General features: G+C 41.8%; 1 protein-coding gene and 1 long non-coding RNA gene across 7 annotated transcripts in view; both read right to left on the reverse strand.

Moving 5' to 3' along the window:
- Nucleotides 1–5753: 5753 nt before the first annotated feature.
- LOC105927768 lies at nt 5754–9286 on the reverse strand. Its single transcript, XR_001166297.3, has 2 exons — nt 9126–9286; nt 5754–6720 (listed from the first exon to the last, which is right to left on the reverse strand). It is a non-coding gene; the product is annotated as an endochitinase A (long non-coding RNA).
- Nucleotides 9287–21262: 11976 nt separating this feature from the next.
- The window catches only part of ksr1a (kinase suppressor of ras 1a), a 33116-nt gene continuing 28407 nt past the window's right edge, over nt 21263–25971 (reverse strand). For all 6 annotated transcript variants that reach the window (XM_021317568.2, XM_021317570.2, XM_021317566.2 and 3 more), the window contains 3 exons: nt 25761–25896; nt 25522–25655; nt 21263–22920 (listed from right to left, as the gene is read on the reverse strand). In XM_021317568.2, coding sequence (XP_021173243.2) covers nt 22914–22920; nt 25522–25655; nt 25761–25896 — 277 coding nt within the window. In that variant the 3' untranslated portion in view covers nt 21263–22913. The remainder of the gene's footprint in view (nt 22921–25521; nt 25656–25760; nt 25897–25971) is intronic.

Genomic DNA, 25971 nt, shown 5'->3' on the forward strand with positions numbered 1-25971 from the left:
TGCCTTGTCTAAATTTAAAAGGTCTTAAATCATTCCCTTTCATATATTGATGCACTACTTTGCGTTGGTATTTCAGAGAAAGTGTGAATGAAATAAACTGAGGTTTGTTGTGGGGAGATGCAACGGATTAGGTAAGGCCTTTGTGTCACTTCTTGTTTTTGTCTGAATTCTTTTTTACTTTGAATTGTCTGTTATTCTAACACATAAGCACATTAAAACACATATATTTTTCCGTTGCTGCACTATACGTTTGGGAACCCTTTGTGGTTCACATGTGTTTTGTTGGCGTGGTAAGGGGTAACTATGGCTTCCTTTTCTCTTTTTCTGCTGTTTCTCCATCTCTGTCTGAGTCTCCCCCAGCAACCATAGTCAAATGTTTGCCAGGGGCCAGAACGGGCAACATCAAATCTTACCTGAAACTGCTGGCTGGGGAAAACTGTAAATACTGTAAGATTGTCATTCATTTATGATGGCGGTAATGACTCCTCGTAATGCCGACTGTAAGCCACTACAGTAATTTGTGTTTTCTTTGGTTTGTAACTCTGCCAAAACAAAGTTGGACTACTTTCTGTGGTCCCCTGCCTGATTAATTAGGTAAGAACAAATGCAGACATTCAACCACTGGTTGTGTAGGTTATGTCCTGAAAACAATGTGGGCTACATTGATAACTGGCAAGTGTGTTGGGGAAAACCTGGTCTGATCTGGGCAGACAGCATCCATCCCACTTTGGATGGAGCAGCTCTTCTTTCTAGGAATCTAGCCCAATTTATCAGTTCTCCAAAATGCAGACAACTCCTGGGTGTCATGATTTAGGTTTTTGTTTGCTTTGTTCTGGACTAATTAGTTTCCACTCCCCACAGCCAACAGTCATCTGTCACCACCCAATCAGTTCTGTCCACACCTCAGTCTCCAGTCAGCTCAGACCAGCTCCACCTGCTGCCAGTAATTATTGTCATATCTGGTCACCTGTTCACCTGCCTTCATATGCCTGCCTCACTCATCACCTCACTGCCAGATCGTCGCATCACCTCACTTGTGCTCTGCCGCCAAGGATTTTCCAATTCTTGTGTGTTCCACCTGCATCGGCTCAAGTCTGGTTCAGTTAGCAACTCCTGGTCTGTCTACATTGAACATTTCTAATAAACCTTTTAAACGTAACTCTGTGTATGGCTGAATTTCTGGTTTACATCTACAATCGTTACACTGAGTCCAGATCAAAAAGCAGTCAAAGTTTAACACACCTCTCTGTAGCTTCTATACTGTTACCCACCCATAACATGTCTTGCCCACAGCCAAAATCAAATAGATCAAAAACTAACCTAACAGGAGCAAATCAAAAAAATATTATTAAAATAATGCAACTCCAACCGAAAAGAAAATTATAACAGTTAAATGGGATTTATTGAAGACAAGGTCTCTCTCTTCAAAGACTCTTAGTTAATGACTTGATTTCTGATAATCAGATCGATTGATTTGGTCTCACAGAAGTGTGAATGTGGCAAGAGGATTATGCTAGTATAAATTAGTCAATTCCTTTTAATTATTAAAATGTGTATATTCTCAGAAATACTGGGCGACGAGGAGAAGCAGCAACCATCTTTCAGTAATTTATTGGTTAGTCTAAAGCTACCTAATAGTTACAATTCTTTCCTAAGTTGTCTTCATCCAAATTGCAAAGTAATAAAACCACTTCTGTTTGTTGTTTTGTATCATCCACCAGACCCATACTCTCAGTTTTCAGATCAGTTTCTACACTTTTTATCTGATTTAGTGTTAAATACTTACAAGGTCATTATAGTGTGGGATTTTAACACTCGGGTTGACAAAGATGGCCTAAATAAAGCCGGTAATGCTATTTTAGACTTAATTGGCTTTGCTCAAACTATACGCAGACATACCCATTTTTACCTTCATACTTTGGACCTTGTGCTAACATATGGCATTGAATGAGACAAAATAACACTATTCCGTCTTAACCTTGTCCTCTCTGACCATTTTTTAATAGAATTTGAGTTTAATCCATCCAAGTCTTCAGCCCCCAAAAGAAGGTTTAATTATAGTAGATCATTATATCACAAAGTTCTGTTCCTTTTTTTAATTTCCTCAGAAAAACGCAAAGGTTAGCAATTTAATTTTTTCCCCTTCACAAACCGATGCTCTTGTTAATAGTATCACTTCCTTATTGCATTTTGCATAAGACAACGTAGCCACTTTAAAAAAAAAAAGTAGGTAATTATGCATAGGAGGCTAGCTCCCTTATTTAACTTAGAGCTGCGTTTTATGAAGCACTACGTTAGGAAACTGGAAAGAAAAGGGTGCTCAACACATCTAGAGGAATCCTACTTAATCTGGAAAAAAGGCCATTATTGTATAAAAAGACCACTTGCAAAGCTAGAACAACCTATTTTTCATCATTTAGAGAGGAGAATAGGAATACTACTTGGTTTCTTTTTAGTACAGTTGCAAAACAAGCTTTGTTGAGCCATCCATTTCCTCCGCTCTCAGCAGTAATGATTTTATGGGATTCTATACAAATAAAATAGGTTCTACGAAAAATAAGATCATTGGCAACCCCCAAACATGATTATTTAATCCTCAGTGAGTGAAGCAGCATTGGAGGAGTCTGTAGAACTTAATCTGTGCTGGGATGGTTTTGATTGTGCTGAGCTTTCTGAGTTATCAAAAATTTTCTTCATGTAAATCTTCAACTTGTATGTTAGACCTAATCCCAAACAAATTATTTAAAGAAGTGTTCCCTTTGATTACTGCTTAAATTTTAGATATTATTTATCTATCCCTAATAAACAGATAGATTCCACAGGCTTTAAAGGTAGCTATAATTAATTGTTGGCTGAGCTACTGCTGCCAACAACCTCATGTTCTCCTATAGACGTTACAATTACCGCTGTCTTTTCTGTTTCTCTCGTAGACATAGTTATTGACTAGGTTTTTACTAAAACTAACTGTATGTGCTCTCTTTTATTCTCCAGACCGGAGTTTCCCAAACTTTTAATAGGAATAAAATCATAAAATTACAAAAATAATTGTTTTTATAAGAACTCTTAGAAAAGAAGTGCAGCCTTCCCTCTGCATGAAAATGATGACTGCTGATCATTTTGTAAAGTCATACTTTGGTATCGGTTTCACAAATAATGAAATATTAAATATTTTTTAGCACATCAGCAACAAATCATCTCAGGACCCTCAATAGGTGTTTTGCTGAACCCCACTTTGGGAACTCCTGTTCTAGAGTTGAAAACTGGCTCAGAGCTTATTTGCTTGGCTCTTTCTACCCTTGATGAAGCCACTAATGGAGCTAGTACTGCCATTACCCTTTTATCTTTCTCTCACATAGAAGGTACTCCTGGATCAGTGCTTCTGCGTTTCTTTTTTGTGCTTTGTCTTCTGAAACTCCCAATCAGTCCTGACAGATGGCCGTTCACACTGATCCTGCTTCTGCTGGAGGGTTCTTCCTGTTAAAGGGGAGTTTTCCTCTCTACTGTCGAAACATGCATGCTTGGTAAGAGGGATTGCTGCAAAGTCAACGACACAATGCAATAAACTGAATTGAAATGATAGCAGCACCAGTGCCTAAATACCACCCCTACACACACACACACGCACACACACACACACACACACACACACACACACACACACACACACACACACACACACACACACACACACACACACACGAACATTAATAAGGTTACACCACTTTCTAATTCAATTCAATTCAAAAATACTTTATTTATCCCAAAGGGAAATTAAATGTTGTTGTAACTCATTTTGTCAAGGAGTTATTATAGAGGGTGATGGCTGTAGCTACTAGCTAGGAAAGATCTCCTGTAGAGGTCCATTTTACAACCAATCTGAAGAATTCCTCAACATCGGAAGGTCTATTGGAACCTCATCATCAGCTGAAGTTTTACTTTAGTATATATTTTCCTATCTCTGCTCAATGAAAACAGACTAAATATAGCACCCTTTTGCAACCTGCTCCCTACTTGCTCAGCTACTTCTCTCTGTGCTCACAGGCCCGTCTGCCTGAATGCCAGTAGCTGCTTCACCAAGATTGAAACTCGTGTATCCTGTCACTGCTCCTTCCTGCAAGCCTCAAAGTCAAACTCTCAGTGTCAGTCTGCATGCAACTTTGTCAGTTTGAGCTGTGTTGCCAAATGGCATTTGGATCCTCCAGGAAAATAAGACTCCTCCCGAGAAATAGCTCCTTCCCATTGGCTCGCTGATATTTGCTTTATCTGCATTCGACTGACTTGCATAGAGTTGCCACGATAAAGCTCTTTCAGTCCCCCTGCTTTTGAGTTTTCAGCACAGGCTGTTTATTTAACATTATTTAGAGCTCTTAATAAATGGTGCAAATCCATAATGGTGTCCCATGCAAATAGATGAACAAGTGACAGTTGAGAAAATGCCCATCTTTGTTTTTTTGAAAAGTCTCTTTGTTTTTTGTTTGTTTGCCCGTGCTAGCTCTGGCTGATTTGAAAAGGAGCTGTGTGGCGCAGCCTAAAAGGAGCTCATTCTGTGGTTGCTCATCAAGCTCATTTCCCATTCAGTTTTTTTTTTTTTTTTGCTCTCTTTTCTTGCAAGCTTACAGTTCCCTGCAAAAGTATTCAGAACCAGTGAACTTTTCCACATTTTGCTACATTAAAACCACACACTTCAATGTGGGGGAAATAGCACCGATCCCTTTCAAATGGCATTTTTATTCAGCTGCCTTGCAGTCAATACTTTGCACAAGCACCTTTTGCTTTATATCCAGCTGCAAGTATTTTGTCATCCATCTCTTTCAGCTGGTGTGTTGGGACTGAAATCGCAGAGCAATGTTTAATTCTCTCCACAGTTTCTCAGTTGGGTTTAGATCTAGACTTTGACTGGGCAATTTTAACACATGGATAACACATGGCTCTGTTTAGGGCTGTTGTCCTGCCGGAAGGTGAACCTCTCGCCCGGTCTCAAGTCCTTTTTGACCTCAAATGTTTTTTTTCTTGCCTTGTGCTTTGGTTCTTCTATCTTCCATCTTCCTATCAAGTAACCAGCTTCTCTGTCTCTGCTGAAGAATGGCATCCCCACAGAATCTTCTCCCACTTTTGCAGTACAGATGATGTGATCAGGGCTGCAATGCAATGTTTTTCACAAACACACAAAGCAGTTTGCATGTTGGCCCAAATAAATTTCATTTTGGTCCCAAGGCCAAATTTCTATGACATGAGGAACTAAAAAAACGATTTTCCCACCTGAGCTATGGAGCTCTGCAGCTCCTCCAGAGTTACCGCAGGCCTCTTGGCTGCTTCTCTGAGGAATATTCTCTTTGTCCATCCTGTCAGTTTGGAGTTTAGATGGGTGACTATTAGTCAGTCTTTTCCATCTGTGTTCTCCTTGTTATAGATATATTGACTCAGGGAGATTTAAAACAAATGCAAGTCCCACTTTTCATATTGTAATAAAAGAAAAAAATCAAGAACCATGTTCCCTTTCTCTTTCACTCATTAATGATGCACCCCTTTGTGTTGGTCTATCACATAAAACCACATGACAAATTGTGAAACATTTCAAGGTGAAAAGAATACTTTACCAAGGCACTGCACAGACAGACACATTGTGCAACCCAATGGGAACTGAGAACGAATAGTGTCTTCCTGTGTAGAAGTCTATTCTAAACTTAAGACACACATTTAGTTTGATGTGCTCAGCTTTTGATTCAAAATAAAGAAAATAAGGACCAAGTAAACCTTTTGTTTTCCAATTTTAATATTGAATATACAAAAACATGTAAGCAGAATATTCTAGAGGCATTACTTTTTGTCGCAAACGTGCAGTTTGATTGGTTAAAATCACACGCGCACACACACTTTGGTTCAAAGGTACCGAGAAGCTGCTGAAAATTGAAAAAGGAATAAAGAAGTTGAATTGAGGAGATTTCTTAAGTGGAAAATCCCGCGGAAAACTCTAAGGCTCATTCTTTGTTTTTTCTGTGTCCTCAGTGGAGGAAGGCGGTGGAGGGGCCGTGGTGGGCTCTGAGGTGGCGGCCTCCTCTTCAGGCTTTGAAGACGGGGAACTGACCTCAGGGGTTGCGGGTGTAGCGGCCTCTTCGCTCTCCTGAGCCTCTCCCGCCTTCTTGTCTTCTCCGTTTTGCCCATCCTCACCGGCCTTCCCTCCGTCTTCCTTTGTAGCACTGTTGTCTGCCAGTAAGAAACTGTTTTCTTTAGCGTCTGGCTGTGACTCGGCTTGGTTTCTCTTGTCCATTCCCATCCAGTGCTCGGCGTTGACGACGAGGCAACCGTTGCTGCCCAGAGTCCTGAGGCGTCTGCTCAGCTGGCACACCTTCACCGTAAGCATCAGGGTAGAAATGAGGAGTATGGTGCAGACTATAATCAGCACACCGCAGATTATTATCATCATGGGATAGTGCTTCATTAGATGCATGAATGTCCATGGTGAGTTGGAGGGGGTGGGGGTGGGGGAGGGGGTTGTTGTGGTGGAGGTGGTTTGAACACTCTGGGATCTAGATGGGTTATTTGTCAAAGAATCTGATGGTGTGGTTGTAGTTACTACAGTTTTCACCGAGTCGTTCAAACTGGTTGTAACTGGAGTCACAATGTTCGTTGTAGGCCCTCTGGTTTGGCACCCAGACAGTGGGATAAACAGCAACACACCCAGAATCTCAGCGCAACAAAGCAGGCCATTCATGTTGGTATCTGAAATACAAATGGCAGGAGAGTTCAGGATGTGAATACACGTGTTATACAACAGACAACAGGATGGAGACGCTTTGGCACAATGAGGCATATTTGGGGTATTTGAACACAACGGATGTTACCCCATTATATTTGGAAGATAATTAACAACATGTTTACAATTTTAAATGTGACAAACGGTAGTTTTAGTTCTTTAAAAAAAAAAAACTGAGCCCCAATTCTAGAGCAATATTAAAAACTGAAAACGACCTACACAATATAGAGTACTGGCAGTTTTTACCATCTGGAACACTTAAAGAGCCAGTACTTTAAGATATAAATTCAATATGTGCTTTTTTTAAAAGGTTAAGACTTGTAATGTTGCTATGAAAGCAGAACTTAACATTCAATAGAATATTAGCAATTGAAAGGATTGCACCAGTTTATGCCGTGTGGAGAAAAGATGGTCGTTTTAAACCAAAATGTGCGTCGAAAATAGCGATACTGTTTGTTGGATTAGAGATCAGACTAGAAGCAGACTCATCAATTTTCAAAGGCGGCCATTTTGAAATATACAACCACATGATCTGACTTCACTGAACCTCCTCGACAGGATGGATAATGGTGAGATGGTGACTTTCTGAACCAAGTACTTTCAGTACAGACAATAAATTAAACAATTATTATGTTTAATACTATCAATTCCAGTTGTTAAATTAATGACTTTAGTTTACACTAGAAAGTGTGTTGTTGTTGTTTTAGTTATTAAGACAACATTAGCTTCTAAGTAATTGTGCGAGCTAGTTCTAAATTAGACATGTTGACCAAAGATGTAGTCACGAAGTCAATGTGACAGACAGTACAGACTGTTATAGACTCAGTATGAATTTTTGCTTTTGCAGGATGAAGACACAGGGTTCAAATGCTCGCTGTGGCTTTTCTGTGTAGGGTTTGGTCATCTTCCACAGTCTAAAAACGTACATGCCTATTAGCTCAATTGGTCTTTCTAAACTGTCCGTGGGCGGCGGGTCTGTGCATGCTTGTGTGTCACTGTGATGGACTGACAACCCGTCCAAGATGTATTGTAACCATTGGCCAGTGGAGATTGGCACCAGCCTCTGTTAGCAAGCAAGTGGGTGTAGGAAATGGGTGGATGGACCATTTCAATATGACTTGTTTAATAATTATGCTGATATATGTTTAATTCCCTCTTTGGTTAACTTTACCAATTTTTAGAGTTGGAAACCTAACCCTTAATTCAACCCTGTGGAATCAGCCCCAACTTGGATCAACTTGGTTCATATTTAATCCAGGATTTTATCCAAAACAACCCAAATTGGACTACGTTTGACCCTGATGTGAACTCCAATCAAAACTAATTTGAAGCACTTGTGATATTCTTCCAAAGAAAACTCCCCCTGTAATGTTTCTGGCTTGTTTTTAGGCTTTGCGGTACTATTTGGAAGTTGCTTGACAAGAAAGAGGGTGGAAAGGAGAAGATATGCCGTTTAGTCAAACGTCGACCAGCTGCACCGAAGGCTAACAGCCTTGGTGAACGGTGCGCCCGCTCTACCCACTGAGCTGTGTGGCGCTTATTTCTGACAAGATCTGAAAGCTGTTTTATTCTCCAGTTTTTAAAGACAGACCCTTAGAAAGACGAGCTACCCTACTATGATGAGACGCGTGAGAGCCGGCTGACCAGGCGGACAGCTTAGGCAGTGAGGAGCAAAACTGAACTGAAAAAGAAACAGGATGAAAGGATAATGTCAATTTAATGACATTAATTTAGTTGTACTATCAGACCGGGATAAAAAACAATTTCCTTTTTTAAAAACACACAAAAGAAGAAAAAAGAAAACAGCTTATCTGGATGTTAAAGTGAGTTTGTTTCTCTACATACTCCAGATACCTACAACTGACCTTTCAAGAAAACCAATAAAAACAACAAGTTTACATAAACTATAACATGGTTTACAAAATGCCGTGCCATGATGCACAACACAGTATACAGTTTGCCTCACTTTTTTTCCATTGTTTTTTTGTAGCACTAGTGGCTCATTTATTTTTTTTTACAAAGTAGGCAGATAGTAAAGGGGGTTTCACTGAAACCAATGAAATCCATGAACAATTATACATGAATTAGGTAAATCTGCTTCCATAAATAACTTTTCATTTTTCTAACAATTTGATATCGGCTCATTGTGTCATTTCGGTTTTCATGCAATAAAACACCTGCAAAGTATTTATTTCTTATGTTGTAACAAGACCACTATATGCCCCTGCCTCTGCTGACACCTGCAAGGCTTTGGTCACATGCCTGAGGACAAATCTACGGACAATGGCGTTTTCTGTAAAGCAGTAAGGTCATATCTGAAAAGTCGTCATTTGTAAAATAAGCTAATGGAAAAGATAAACCTGTCACTTACATTGTTGGTTTTGCCAAGAGGGACCAGGAGCTTGTGTTGTCGGATGCACAGGTCAGAGCAACTGATGAGAAAAGTCCAGCGTTTTGAAAGAACCGAGAGGCAATGAAATCAGCTGCAGCCAAATCAGCCGCACGCTCATCTAGCTGTCTCGTCTTCACTTCTTCCCCTTCAGACTATATTAAGAAGAGGAAGTTCCGATTAGTGTTCTGTTCTGAGGTCGTGGCGAACACATGCATAGCATCCGACCAGAAATGTGCCTCTACATTTGGTGATCTGGCCTCTTCAGTCAAAAATACTAGCAGTATTTAGCACTTTTTTTTGAACAATTGTCTTTACTGCACATTAAAACATCACTGAATGTGACGTTATGTGAAATCGCCTCAGCATGCACATGACAAATGACTTGGTTGCACTTTTTAAACAAGAAAAATAAATCTACCTCCATCTGTCACTCGCAAAGTTTTACCTTCCCGATTCTTGAGAAAGGGAAAGCTGCCCCCTACATCCCCCCATTAAATGTCTTTGCTCAGTGTTAAACTGCAAGTACTGCAAGACTTTTTTTTTTACTCCTTTCTAATAAAATAACATAATTTCAAAAACATGACATTAACATTGCCATTTGTAGTATCCTTTAGTACTTTTTGAGCTTTTTCACAGTTCATCACGTTAGAACCACAACCTTTGATGTGTTTTATTGGAGATTTATGTGACGGACCAACATTTTGGTAAATTACAAAGACAATGACGCATTTTCAACTTTTTAACAACTGGAAAGTGCGTTGTGCTTTTTTTTTTCTCTAACCCACCTAAATAAAAATCCAGGGCAAACAGTCGGCTTCATAACTGTGTGATTTATGCACAGTGTGCCGACACAGAGGTTGGGTAGAGAAGATTAGAAACACTGGTGGCAGTGTTGTGGTGTGGGGCTGCATTCTTTCAGCACGGACAACCGTGAAAACGGTAAATGGATATTAGTCCTTTCCCAAAAGCACCAGAAACTCACGAGAGAAAATCTTCTCTTCTTCTTTTTTTTTTCCGACCAAATCATAAATTTGCATCAGAAGAAAGGGTTTCTATTTTCTAAAGTTCCTCATCTTGCTTCCTCTGTTAATAAATGCTGCGTTTCCCAAGTGGCTAGATATCTGCACCTGCACTGCTTGAAGTGCAGAATTAAAATGGAAAATGCCTAATTTTATAAATTAGGCTGCTGCAGATGACAGCAGCAGAGGTGACACGTTGAAGAGGCCACAGGACTCACCATTCCTTACCCCCCCTCCCCTCCCCTCCCCACAGGCATCTGGTGTGCAGGGATGGAAATAAAGATGGAGGAGCTTCCAGTGTGTGAACGCCTGCTGTTCAGGCTGCTGAGCCCTGAACAAACTCATCATCGTGACTGGTGGTAAAATTAAGACAGATAAAAGAGAAGTAATAAAAAGTGATAAGCATGAGATTTATTGCAGACATAATTCTGGTGAGATTTCCCTTAACCCAGAAGGAAGTGTGTGTGTGTGTGTGTGTGTGTGTGTGTGTGTGTGTTGGGTGGGGTATCACTTTCTTCACACATCTGCAGTCACAAATGCGAGATGAATACAAGAAAACATGCATCACATTTGCAAGGACGGGACAGTGTTTGGGATAAAAGCAGTCCCAATTTTCCTGCTCATTTTCATCTCTGAAAAATGAGAAGATTGAAGGTGTCAGATCCCTTCTCCTCAATGATTTATTCGGATGAAGCAGAGAGGCACCATGAGGCTAAATAAAAATCAAAGGGGGAACCGAGAACAGATGAAACGCGGATGACTTCATTTCCAAAAAGCCACACACCTTCCTCTGAGAGACGGAAAGTCCCATTTGTCAGTAACAACACGCATCAATATACATTCAAGCTGGATGTTTGTGCCTGTCTATGCATGCATGTCTGGCCTACACCCCCCCCCCCCCCCATCACCACCACCACCTTTCATTTAATTGTGTGTTGTTTCTTTCTTGCCCATTTGGCGCTACCTTTCACGTCTATAAATAGCTGACTCGCCGGCCGTGATGGTGGACAGCTTCATTACGGACAATCCCAAGGACATCAGCTGATGGTTGACAGTTGCAACGGTGGGCTCAGCAAATGTCAAAATGGCCCCCAGAGTGCAGCCCCCACCTTCTGTTTCGCTCTTTCAGTCGGCCACGTTTAGAAGCTAAATTGGGTTGATGCCGTTTCTGTGAACTTTAGTTTCATCTTAAAGCTTTCCTGAACACGGTCGGGTACGACGTTACTGAAGCCGCTGAAACATCAAAGCCCTAAAATTAGCTGAAACAACCATCCGGTGAGTCACTGTCGTTGTGTACGATGAGTGTGCTGAAGCAATCTCTTCATCGTCACCACGTGACCCAGACAGTACCAGCTGGAGTAGAAAGGCCTTTTAGTCGGAGCAGAGGGCACAAAGTGCTCTCTTTTCCCATCGCATCAGAACCAGCACACACTAATCAATTCATCACTCCTTAAAGTCCGAGCCACGCTCCGGATTCAAGTTTCAAGGGCTGAATGCAAGCATGGAGTATTTCTCATTTGAATGACAGCTCCCCAAGGTCCAGTATCAGAAAGCCGAAAAGGTATTTATCACAGAAAAGCAGCCCAAGCACAAGAAAATGTCTGAAGTTTAGAATATACTGCATGCAACTGTCAAAAGAAGCAAGAGGAACCAGCTTACCAGTAGGTTTATTTTAACTCCGATCAGTTTCAAGAGCTTTCTTTCTCCAAAATGATGTCAGAGTCATACATATACAGAGTAGGGAAAACGTTTTTTTCCCCGTCGTAGAATTATTTTTTTGTTTTTGCTTTTTCGTCACCCTGAAGTTTATATATATATGTAGAACCTGACAACCTGAAATAGAGGGCCAGAAGGGGGGTTGACAAGAAGTCACCAACACCGTTCAGTCAGGGTAGGGTTATAAAAGTATTTATAACCAAAGAAGAACCAAATTTACTTCTAGAGCAGTTTGATGACTCTTTCAGGAGGTCACAACGAACCCTCAGTTAGGGTTAGTGTTCATGATGTAAGAAAAATTGACTAAAACGCCATCCGCGAGCTAGTTCCCAGCAGAAAGCCACTACTAAGAAAGAAGAACAAAAATGGTAAATCAATCATTTGCCAGAAAAAAAAAATTATGTTCCATTTATTGTGCCTATAACCTGCATTCATCGGGCAAAAGGCAGTGTACACCCTGGACAGGTTGCCAATCCATCACAGATCCGCACCAGAATGCATACACAGACTCACTCCTAGGAGCAATTTGGAGAGACCAATTAAAGTGAAAGTGTTGCAACTGTGGGAGAAAGCCGCAGACAACCCATTAATGCAACCTTCATTACAGAAAGATCCTAAGCCAGTATTTGATCCCAGGACCTTCTTGCTGCAAGGCAACAGTGCCACAAACTGTGTTATCCGACCCCCCTTTCTCACTTTTGAGAAAGAATATATGGACACTGAAACAGGAAGGTAAAAGAGGTAAAAAATGTATAAAGTGACAGCTAAAGATAAAAATATGGGTTTTCTGCATAGAAGTGAATGTGTAAGTACCTGAATCCAAGTACCAGTAGGTGTTTGTGAAAGTGCGCTTGTGTATGTAAGGTTTTTCCATTGAAAAATGCTCAATAGTGGTTGTGAGGAGCCAAAGCCCCGCCCCCAGAGCATGGAGGCATACGCCAGGGGAACCACAAAGGGACCCCACAAGCAAAGGTCCCCAAGAGGGGCCAACCCAGGGAAAGCTGCAGCCCCCATCCAAGGGAAGAGCAGGAATACGCTCAAGGGAACCCCCAAAAGCCACAAAGGCAAAGCCCCCGGGAGCCGCGGACACAAGCCTGTGGGCTCCGCCGGATCCTCCCATGGGCCCAGAGACCTGAGGCCCAGGGGCGCCCTGCCCCCCAGCGGGGCACCCGACAGAGCCACGGAGGCCCAGGCCCTGCGAAGCATCTGCCAGGAGTGAGCTGGTGCCAGCCCGAGTACCTCAGCCCCGGACACTGAGGACCATCAGGAGCCAAGCCGCCAGCCAACGGAGGGGAGCAGGATATGGCCCAGGAGAGGGGGCAGTTCAAACCCAACCTGACAGAAAGATGAACAGAAAACCACATACACAGTCACATCTACATGTCCCCACCCTAGTGCCCCCACATGGGAACACTCCTACAAAAAAATGGGGATGCAGTACTCGCACTCACCACACACATCTTACACTCCCAGATCCTATTACCGGCACCCCAGAGGGGTATCCAGCCCCTGGACCCGGGGGGTGCACCCCAACATCAAAATGTGGGGCCACCACAACCCGACCTAAACGGTCCATACTGTGGTCCTAACCTCCCACCTCGATCCCAGCCTAGACGACCAACAGGCCCATCCAACCAGAGATGTGTTGTGGGAATGTTATAAAGGTCTAAGATGTATAATAAAATTGGGGTCAAGGACGTCATCAGACAGCAGGGCTGGGAAATCCTCCCCGCTCTCCAGCGACCCCCACACCCCCAAGGTCCTACATGTATGGTAGCGTAATGGAGCAGGCTGAGGGAGGTGTTTGCGGATGGTGAGGAATGACTGGGGAGCAAAATGCCCTCCCAGGAAGTCGGCTCCCCCAATGACTCCAATAGGCACCTCTGTTCCCCAAAAACCCACCCAGAGAGGGAGGCTCCGCTAGCCGCACCACCATAGTCCGCAGGGCCAGAGATAGGCAGCAGGGTCCGAGAGCCAACCGCAAACCGAGACCAACACCACCACCACCCAATCCACCCTCTGCAACGTCCCGGGGAAAGAATAACAACACTGTAGTCAGCCAACCTGCATGAACTATGTAGACCCATGTTCTCCGGATAGCACCAGCACCAATATCTGCCATAAACCAGGACCAAGACAAGGAGCCGGACACAGAGCCATCTAAACTTACCCTTCCAAACCTACCCCCACCCCCTGAATGGGAGAGCATTTGCCATGAGATGTTAATGAACATAACCCCCATACTACATAGAACCCAAGGGCCTAAGGGCGTGTAGCATAAGGGCGACACACCCCAGGAACCCAGAGCCCCGGACCCACTCAGGAGAAAATATTTAGAGAACTGACGTGACAGAAATATACTTATATTTTTTTTTTTTTTGGAGATGTGCATTCTGTTACATCTGGCATAAAAACGTACATGGCATTTAAAAAAAGAACATCATACCAACAGTCAAGCATGGCAATATCAGGGTGATCATCTGGAAATGCTTTAATTCTTTGATTGGTTGCTGAAAATTGTGAAACCATGAATGAATTTCACCTTTGAATGGCTAGGAAAAACTAAAAAAAAAAAAAATACAGCTTTGTGCCATGGCTTGAAACAAGGGGTTCATACTTAAACTGTTAAATTAAAACAATGCTGCAAAGAAGAGTGGGGAAAAGCCTTCAGCACTGTTGTATAAAAAGGCTCATTGCAAGTCATTAGAAATGCTTGATGGCAGTAATCGCTGTCATGCATGAGAACAAGATTCAATTTACCAGGTATTTTAATTTTAATTAATTATTTATTTATTTTACATATGGTCAGGTTGGTTTCGATCGCTATTTCCCCTTCACAAATATAAGCATCTACACAGAGTATATTCATGTCTTGTGATGATCTGAAACATTGTGTAACAAAAAAAGCTAAAGGGAAAGATAAAATCATACATGTTGACACGTGTACAGAATCTAACCTGAGGTATGGTTTACATTGTTCTTAGAATAGGATGTTGCAGATGAGACAGGAAATGCTGAAAAAGAACGAGCACAGGGGTAGTGTCATACGTCTCTGGCAGCTGCTGTTATTAGCCATGGTGTGCATGCGAACCTTTCCCCTGCATCACGTCCTCGCTACTCCGACTTGAGCTAAAAGTGCACAGCCTTTGTGAAAATAAGTTCATCCGCTATTCATTAACATGGGGATGTTGGTCATTTTGGTGCTGCAATATATAAACGTAACATATACTATATGCAATGAGTGAAAGTGAGTCAAAGTGTGAGGTAAAGACCACGATTATTGCACACTAGTATTGCAAGTTCTGTTCAGCCAGTATGGGATTAGTTTCACTACAGTCTCTGTGGGGTTTCAGTGCCCCCTAGGGGTGAAATTCAGGACCTTATGCCACAATTTGAAATGCGTTTCATATGTTATAGTGTTATTCTCCTCACCGTGAAAAAACTCAGGTTCCTCTCATAAGAGGAAGCTGAGTGTTTCTTTTTTCCTCCTCCAGGATTTCTGTCCTGCACAATAAAGTGTTATATGGTTATAGCATCCTCACTTGAAAAGAAGGTCTCTCAAACTGACGGCTCACAATCCTTTTATTGAACGGCCTTGCATGTAAACACACCGTAAGAGCTACAAAATATACTAAAAATACCATAAGTAACCCAAACAGTATGTTGTCTTCAACTCTTTGCCTTACCCTTTAAGCCTAAATGAATTATCCTTACCTTAACTATTACTCCTCACATAGGCTTTTATTGCTTTGTAATTATCTGACCTTACATGACACATAACATTGAAGCTAGTAAACCTTTGACAATGCACCCTTCAGAGAATAACGTAACCGTTACACTTAATAGCAACTTCTGTATTCCGTGAAATATAAGTAAATATACATTTACATAACAAAATTGTAATACAGACCTTGTTCTCCCGTCTACCAGGGGCTAAAGAACCGTTGTCACTTCGAATTACACCTTGGGAATATCTCTTTATCCCGTTTTAACAGTGGAGAACACCTTCTTTCTGCACTCTGGAGATGGCACTTCTGCTGTACAGTTTGAGACAATTGAAGTACCACACCTTGTTGTTTTATGCCTTAATAAAATAAAAGCTGCAAAAAAACAACAACATAAACATCCATCCATTTTCTGACCCACTTAATCCCTATAAACCTATTTTACAATAAATAAAACATTATTAAGGCCATTTACACTCCCACCAAATCATGAGAAGTTAGCTGATAGCGGTAATGATCTCCTAATGAATAAATGACCTTTAACCTTTAAAATCTGAAAACACATAGTCCATAAGAAGAATGAATCTTCAACTGTTGAATGTGCTTAAACAGTCTCTAACAGCAGATCCAGTTTCTGCACTGAGCGCTCCACTATACTCTGGAGGATTGTTCTTTCTAAATATGCCTTAAGAGAGTCTTTACCTTCCTTGCGAGTCCGTCTTCGTCCGTTACAGCCCCCATTACGCGTGCCGATCTCCTCACCGCGGAGCAAATCTTGCATCTTCTCCAGCTTTCAAGTTTCTCTTGTTGCTATGGTTCCACCATAACCAAAACTATTTTGATAAGTACTGCACCTGCCGCCACCTTTTACGTGCGTACATTTTTTCTGATGGATTTACCCGGAGAGGGCAGGGCTACCTTTGACCTCATGGTGAACAGATGATTTGGGATCGAGGGTTCTGAGTTGTTTGGTTCACTTAGGTTGACCACTGTAAGAGGCCTGCTGTTCACAATGGCCGTAGCCTCATAAAAAAACGTCCTAAATGATGCGTCCTCTATTCACTTTCGATGAAAGTGTAGGTCTTGAGCACAGAACGTTTCTAACCGTCCTGGTTTGCCTTTCCCTTACACCCCCTGTATGGCTTGAATATGCATTTTGAAGTCACATTGTTTCTCGCGCAAAGAAATGTGGCAATGTGGTTGGAGTCCACTTGTTTCAAAGCCTCTGGCAATTCATTTTAGCTCCAACGAAGTTACTTCCTTGATCGCTCCTTATCTCACTGACTGCTTCTCTTATGGCTGTAAAACAGCGAAGCGCGTTGATAAAGGCGTCTGTAGTCGTCATCTAACATTTCTACACGCACAGCTCTGCAGCAAAGGCATGTCAAAAGATGTCTATAATGCTTGTGAATTTTGCTGCCTTGTTTGGTTGGAAGGGGACCAACAGCCTAGTACACAAAATGTAAACGGCAGAGATGGATCTAAAGGCTGTGTTGGAAGATCAGACATTTTCTGTTGCTGTGTGCCTCTTCTTAGTCTGCGACACTTTTATACACATTGGTGTATAAAGTTTGACACGGCTTTGTCGATTGTTGGAATCCAAAATCCATTTGCTCTGATCGATTGTCAGTCCTTTCCCTTGGTGATGCACTTCACTGTGGAAAGTCGAAGGCAATCCTAAACAAATGTGTGTTTAACCTTGATTTAAAGGAACTCAGGCTTTCCACACTTTTACAGTTTTCTGGAAGTTTGTTCCAGATAAGTGGAGCATAGGAACTAAATGCTGCTTCTCTGTGTTTGGTTCTGGTTCTAGGTATGCAGAGCAGGCTGGAGCCAGAAGACCTGAGTGGTCTGGAGGGTTGATACACTGATAACAAGTCTGTGATGTATTTAGGTGCTAAGCCATTCAGGGATTAATAGACTAATAGAAGTATTTTAAAGTCTATTCTCTGAGATACAGGGAGCCAGTGTAAGGACTTTAGAACTGGGGTGATGTGCTCTACTTTCTTAGTCTTAGTGAGGACACAGGCAGCAGCTTTCTGGATCAGCTGCAGCTGTCTGATCCACTTTTTAGGCAGACCTGTGAAAACACCGTTGCAGTAATCAATTCGACTAAAAATAAACGCATGGATTAGTTTTTCCAGATCCTGCTGAGACATTAGTCCTTTAATCCTGGAAATGTTCTTCAGGTGACAGAAGGCCAACCTTGTAATTGTCTTTAGATGCTTTTGGAGGTTCAGGTCCAAGTCCATCACTACTCCAAGATTTCGGGCCTGATCAGTGGTTACTAGCTGAATGCTAACTCTTGATCTCTCCTCGATTGGTCCAAAGATTATTACTTCAGTTTTGTTTCTTCAGAAAGCATTAAGATTTGCTGAAAACAAATACGGGAAGGTAGAAGAGAAGGAAAAAAAAAGAAAAGATGCTAAAAGGGAGAAAAGGTGACAAAAATAGAGGATAGTATAGATATAGTACAAGATAACATCCTCTGAGTCTACTTCTACACCTGCAGAGACAAATATAAAAAGAACAGTAAAACCAACCAAAAAAAGTTTAATATTTACGAAAAACCAACGCCTTGATAACATCACTGAAAAATACGTATTATTTAGTATAACAGGTATAAAGTGACAGCTAAAGATAACAATAAGGGTTTTCTGTATAGAGGAGAATCTGTAAGCATCTGAATCCAAGCCCCTCCACTACTGTAGGTGTTTGAGAAAGTGTGCTTGTATATCTAAGAAAAATGTTCAGTAATGGTTGTGAGGAGCCAATGACCCGCCCCCCCCCCAGAGCGCTGAGGCAGACAACGAGTAAACCAGAACCAGAAAGTATTGTTTGTTACTTTAAGAGGAGCAACTCTGATCTTTGCTGTAACCAAAGCACAATGCCCCTTGTCATCTTTATTGACATGTCTTAAAAAGGAACACTGACCATAACCATACAAGCTTGCATCAGAATAATGACCCAACTTTGTTTTCACTATTTGGCCTCAATGTTTAGGGACATAACAGCGTGGTATTATGATTTTCTCTAAATTCCTTAAGTTACTTTTCTAGTTATCCAACACTGGCCTTAGTTCACTTGGAAGGGGGCCATCCCGGCCTTGTTTTCATGCTTCGTGAAGCACTCTTTTTTTCCTGTGAGTACAAAGGGTGAGGTGAATCCCAGATGACCTTGACAGATGCAACCACGCCTTGTAGGAGGTGGGTCGTTGGGGCAAACAGAAAACCTGAGCGTGTATGAGTCAATGTGCCAGGGAATGCCTACTGCTCCTTCAAGTTCCTAGTCATTAAATGCTCAGTCACGTGCTTACTGTAGGGAGGCATTATCTGAGGCTGATGTTTTCTAAAACTGTTTTGTCGTTACAAACTTGTGTAGTCTGATTCTCCTGAGTGGGATAAATTGCTTTGTTGATACTTGCAGTACATTACACCATCTTCTGTGTGAACTATAAGTAAAGTTTAGTTTAAATTGAAGGCAAGTTTGGCTCAGTTTTTCAGAAAATGTACTGACACCTATGCAGGAGTCTGGGGCAAACGGTTGCCTCCGCTACAGTCTGCTACAGTCGGTAATCCTGAAACAATTTTTGTTATTCTAGGTGAAATGGTCCTTCCATCCTGACAGTATTCAATACATTATATATTCAGAAAAAGGAGGTTAAGAATTTGATCTCTGTGAAAGCTGTAAAAACTGACCAATCCCTGCCATTTGGTCAGAATGTGTCCCTCAAGTTCCAGTGGAATCACCTTATCTATTGGTTGTCCCACATGCCAATCATTATGACGCATTCACGTTACGCCAGTGTGCGTGCTCGTTCCTTCTTAGTTTCCGCTTGCTGCCTGCACACGCGCACTTCTAGTGTTTATTATGTATCCGGTTAGCTTAGCTGTTAGCTATGGTGTTAGCCGTTAATTGTAACTCTGCTGCTTACGCCGCATACTTTAAACTTGTCTGAGAGACCAGACCAGAGTGGATTTGGGAGGTTTATTTTTTTCCCATGCGATTCCCCTGAGGAGCGGAATAGCAGGTAAGACGGTCTTGCTCATGCGCAGTTATTCTGAAAGGGACTTGGAGAACCTTCCAGAAAAATCGCAGACACTACCTGTAAGTCTGTTTGCTTTTGTCATTCCATGCCTTTCAAAATAAAAGCATTAGCTGGGGCGGTTGCTGTAAACTCTTATGAACCAAATTTCCAATAAAGAAAACGTTAGTGGGTTCATTTAAAAAGGACTGTTTCAGTGCATTTGTTTGCTCAAGACAGTGAATTTTCTTTTACCAATAAAGCAATATTGTAGAAAAGAGATGATCATAAACTGCAATTGACTCCTTGCATCGAAAGGGCCTTACGCTACTTCCGCTTTATGAAGTATTACTACCAGTACTTCCGGTCCCTGTCTCCCTGATAGAGAAACAAAGGCACTTTTTCCACACTCGCTGCCTCCAAGACTTGCCTAAAATCACTCCCAGCGACGTACACCAATTGGCCAATATGAAGTTAAACAAAGACTTGTATGTACCCTGAAGTTAAAGCTAATGTAAACAATGGACTGTTTGCTGTACTTCTGTCCCAGTTGTGTGCATTAAGCCTCAACAACACACCTCGTGTCTACATTTCAACAATGCCCTTTATAGTTTTATGTTTGACTGACAGTGATTAGTGAAATCTTTACTACTGTCCATGCTGTGACTGAAGGAGGACGCTGTTCAGAGGTACAGACGGAGACAGCCGATACTAATAACATGCTAAATTAGCTTTTACAAGGAAACGCATTGCTTACATGTCTTATCTTGCAAAACTAAACATTTAATAATAACTACTTATAAAAATTGTACAACGTACCTGGTGTAAAAGTGGATGTCATCGTCCGAGCCTGCAAATGCACAGCAAACCAAAGTCAACCAAACTAATACTCCTCCTCAGCTTTTCCATGTAGACCGGTTATATTCTGTCAGTAGTGTGCCGACCACCAGGGATGAATAGGTTAAAGAAAGGGCAAGATGAAATGGGGATCTCTGTTTAATCCCAGCTGGAGACAGCACATTCGCTTGCAGTTGGCAGTCAAACCACTGAGGGAACCTTGAGTGTTGGTATTCAGCATGAAAGCAATTGTTACACCATCGTTTTACTTTTATGTGACCTCGGTTAGTAAAACAAGCCACTGCAGACATCCGTGGGTTTATTGCACCAGTAAAAGCTTTCTACAAACTTTTTTCATGCAAGTTTACTGATGATAAAATGCAGCTGTGACTCCCTCACCCCCCAAGGTGGCCAGTGTGCATTAAGCTCAATCACCCTTTGGCAACTTTCAGCTGCACTCTTGGCTTCTTTCTGCTCACTTTCTCCTGGGTCCCTATTTATTTTAAAACATTTCTGTCAGATATGGAGATAAATGTAACAATCATGAGCTACAAGCCTGAACATAACTGGAAGACATGAAATGATAATAAACTGCCGTAAACATTTAGATTTAGTGCTCATTTACAGTTTTCTCTACTAATCAACTAACATGATTCGTTTTAGCCTGTTATTTGGTTATTTCTGTCTTTGCATTTTGTTTGCTTTTGAAGAACAAGGACAAACTCTACTTGGATAGCTCATATTTGGGAAAATCTTTGCTGGAGACAGTTAGATGGCAACGGCAAAACAATTAAATAAAACGGCGTTAGCTTGTTACATGACAAGCCCATTTTATTGTCTTCCATGGATGGAAACAGAAACTATGTGTACAGAATGGTAGTCACATGCAATACAAAAATATGGATCTTTACAACATAAAAAACATGACTTGGACCATCCTTTAAAAAAAAACATGTACAGCCTTTATACAGTGTTTTTATACATGAAAAAATATAAATATATATGTATATATATACACACATATCCATAATAGCCAGAGGACTACCTAATCAAAAATGTTGACATATTTTACATATAAAATGTTTAATACAAATTTTAAAAGAATTGTGTTAATTTGCTATATATTAATTTATGTACATTACACAGAACTGGATCTGGAACACGAACTGCAATCTTTCACAAAAAATTAAAATAAAAATCCCCCCAAAACACAAACATATTCCAACACTGAACGCTCACCCAGTTGTACGTGCACCCACGAGATAAAAAAAAAAAAAAAAAAAGAACCAACACATAAATACCAACAACCCAACTGAAGCCAGGAAACGATGGACACAAGCGCACTGAGGAGGCCGTGTTTATGGGAGGATTTTGGGACACGTTCGCATCCGATTCCCGATCGATGCATTTCAGTCAAATCGATATTACGCTTTTTATCATTCCCGTCTACTTTTGACCCGTTTCATTTTCACTCAAACCTCTCAGCGACTTGTTGGTGCTTTCAAATGCATCCCATAAAACAGAGATTTACCAGATCGTGAGGACAACATACAAGTGAGCACGTCACACGGTTCAGTCTTAGAGACTAGCCTGAAGAGAAAGTGTAAGAACACAGCAAAAAATCACCATGCGAGAAATAAAGAAAAAAAAAAAAACTAAATTATAATCCAAAAAGAAAAACTAAAATTCTTTATTTTCATTTTCTTTTTGGACAAAAGTGCATATCGTCTGGGCACGGGTCGTTGAACACATGCTGTCACACAAGCCGTAAAGAAAAGCCACGGAGAAGAGGCACAAGGCGGCCGCTTTGAGAGCATCACTCAAGCAGCCCGTCCGACGTGTGTCAGCCCCCCCCCCCCCCCCCACCCTGAGGGAGGGGCGCAGAGATAAATGAAGCTGTCCGTTCAGTGATTGGGTCCGTTTTAGGTCCAGCAGCGTCTTTTTGCTTTGTGTCTGTGTGCGTGTGTTCAGGCAGGAACAAACAAAGTGCCGTGTGGTCAGGACCCCCCCCCGCGAGAGCAACCGCGTGGTAGCAGCACAGAGAAGGAGAGCAGCCATCAGCAGGCCCGGACCACAGTCGGTCAGTCAATCAGTCTCGGCACAGGCACCGCAAGCCAGTCGTTAACAAGCCCGGCAGATGTTTCAGAATCACATAAAAAAAATAAAACTTTTAAAGACGTGTCAGAAGGGAAAGCAAGGAGGGCTACAGCGGCTGTCTCCACCACCTCCCCCCCCAACTTTCATATTTCAAGTCCCTCGATCGTCTCTTCCAAACGAGAACAACGCCAGCGGTTAGACACGGAAGATTGGACGGGGGATTAGTGGAAGTGGCGCCCCGTTTCAGGCTGAGGCAATGCTTTGATCAATCCTGTAACAGTTAAGGATTCAGGAGCATGCAAGGCAGGCCCAGGCTTTGTTTTGCATTGCTTATGTTTCTGAGTGACTGCTACAACCTAGATTAGACGAGAGAGAGAGAGAGAGAGAGAGAGAGAGAGAAACGGAGAGAGAAAAAGGGGCAAAGGAAATGTTAGATGGTTAGTAAAAGTAACAGGCTTTAGGCTGAATAAGAGCACTTTGATTAGTCTGGGAAGATTCGGCGCATAAAACAGATTGGGAAGTTTCTCAAACGGCAGTGATTTGTCGAATGAAAATGATTATCTAATGCATGAAACCTAGAAACACGGGTGGGTCTGTGGGGGAAGCCCGTGAGTGCTTGAAGCAAAAGCAAAGCAAGAGCGAGAAAAAAAAAAAGCAAATTAAAGATGAAAAGCAAAAGGAAACTCTGGGTATTGTCATTAGCCTGGAACATCACAATCAGACTGAGTTGTGTTTAAGTTGCAGGTACGATCAGATTTGGCCAAACTCTGAAAAACGCTGAGGCGAACAGCCTCTCTAATCTCTTATCACAACCAAACCCTTCAGACAAGGAAAAGAGAGTAGGCTGTTTCAACTGCTTTCTCCAGGAGAAACGCTTCAGTAACTATCCAGAATGTGTGTGGCAGTGCAAAAAAAATAAAATAAAGTTGACTAAAAGATGATGCTATCCTACTGTATGCCTGCTCAGAATTATTACTTCCTTTGTTGCGTTTGAAAAGCACATATACATTTTTCAATGATTGTGCACTGTTGAAAATGGTAATTAAACAAAACAATGCATCCAGCTACAACATTTTTTGATTCTAGAAAAGAGGGGGAAATGATGTTTCTAAAGCAATAAAAAGTAAACCAATTTTTTAATTCAATGCCTGGAGACTGATCTAAACTTTTAGTATCGCGGCTGTCCAGAGCCGTCCTTAAAGGGATGCATCAAGAAAAACGGCTGACTGCTGGATTTGGACAATTTGCATCTTTTCCCCCAATCAGTGACAGCTCTACAGCAAAGAGTGAAACAGGTCGTTGGTGGCAACAACACTCTTGTGTCTGGAAGCTGTGATTGGGTGAGGAATCCTCAAAGCAGTGCCATTTAAAGGGGGGGGGGGGGGCTGTATTTTCTACAAAATACCTGCTGCTGGTCGTTTCAGCAGCAGCCTTCGACCAGACCAAGTTTTACCGCTGTTCACAGAGGTTTTATTCACAGCCAGCTAATGCTACCTACTTGTCAGCTGGTACCATGGTTTCAATTCAAAGTATTTCCACATTTAATGTTAATTATACTACTTTTGTATTCTTTATGCCATTTTTGTAATATCCCTTATGTTTCGGAAATCTCAGAGTCAAGCTCTACATTTTCTAGGATTTACATATAGGGACGGATGTTTTTGCTTAGTTATGTTAATTTTAAAAATATATATATTTTTTCTGTTTTGTTTTTGTTGCACTAGTGGCTAATTCTTTACAAAGTACACTGACAGGAAAGAGGGTTTGAGAAAGGGGGAAGACATGCGGTGAAGAACCTTAGGCCGGAATCGAACCCGGGTCAGCTGCGACGAGGTCTAAGGCCTCCGTATATGTGCCTTGCTCACTACCCCGGCACCGTCGGGGCGCGCCCTGTATTTGTGTTAACTTAATAGAAGATGCTAAGGACATTTTGAAATTAATTTTTTTTGTCTTTGTTTAGAAGTCGCACTAAAAGCATGTTTTGCAGAAATTCCTCTCACATACACAAGGTGGAGCGTTACCTCTTCTCCTAACATAGCTAGGACAAATATTTTGATCTCTGCTAACATCAGAGTTTAACTAAAAACAGAAACCTGATGCATCTCTATCATGTTTTTTTTTTCTTATTCATAGTCTGGGATTTACATTGAACTTAATATGAAGACCCCCTCATACAGCAGCGTGAGCGTGTATTTCTGTACGTCTGTTTCATTGTCTAATGTGAAAGTTGGACAATGCATTTAAGGCTTTGTATTGCTTTGCTAAAATAAGCAGAACATCTTAAACCCTTTACATTTGTTGTTCAGTAGTCGTCTTTTACTCAGCTTTCAATAAATTACTTCAATTTACTGTTTAAAATAATGGTAATTATTCACATTTCTTACAACAGTGTCCCAGTTTCAATGAAAACGTGTTGGTTTTCCTGTTTTTGGGGAGTTTCGTGACATCCTCCTCCATCCTACATCTATGTGGGCTCAGGTTGGGAGTCACATGGACTTTTCTCCTGACAGTATATCTAAGCATTTGGAACCACCCTAACCTTCAAAGACGGTGGCTGGTTTACCTCCTAGTAAGTTTTAATTAGAGGCGCCTCTAATTAAGTTTTGCAACATTTTTGCTTGAAGATTCCTTATGGAAGAAATTAAGCTTAAGAAATTATACACAAAAAGTTCACATTATATCTGAAAAACACACGCAGAGAGAATCCGGTGGACTATTTCCACCCACCAAGCATATTAATTCATATTTTGTTTGTTTTACAAAAAGACTATCCATCCAAAGAACACGTCTGACCGGAGCTCGGCTCAGCATCGTCTGTACAGTGTGGAGACAGAAATCAGGACTGCTCAGCTCACTGTACCACAGGGAACCTCCCGGAGCGGTAAAAAAAAAGTACAATCTTTGCGGTGTCTGCATGTCCAGTGTCTTCACCTCGGCTCCAGCTGTGGGATACCTACTCTGCAGACTTCCAGAAGTGTCCTGGGTGCGAGAGCCTGCGGTTGAGCTTGGGCAGCTTCTCCAGCATGTCGGCCAGCTGAGTGAAGGTTGGTCTGTCTCTCGGGTCAAACGACCAGCAGGCCGAGAGGATCTCCTAACACGACACACCCCTTTGCTTCAATATGCTTCTTGAGCAAATCAAGTAAAAAACAACAACAATCCAAACATAATTGACTATGAATGAACGCTGCCAACTCACAGTGACTTCCTTGCCCAGGCTGATCTCCCCCAAAACCTTCTTTATGCCCTCTCCACTGCCAACCTGCCAGATGGTGGCTTCGATATGCTGGTTCGTGATTGGCCAGTCCCTCGCTTGAAGCTCATACCAGATTGTTCTGAAAAAGGGGAGGAAAGCAGCAGTGTAATCATTAATCAGCGCTCCCAGAACGTGGCTGTGGGACTCCAGAGCT

The sequence above is a fragment of the Fundulus heteroclitus genome, chromosome 11 (genome assembly GCF_011125445.2).
Source record: "Fundulus heteroclitus isolate FHET01 chromosome 11, MU-UCD_Fhet_4.1, whole genome shotgun sequence".
Classification (NCBI taxonomy): Eukaryota; Metazoa; Chordata; class Actinopteri; order Cyprinodontiformes; family Fundulidae; genus Fundulus; species Fundulus heteroclitus.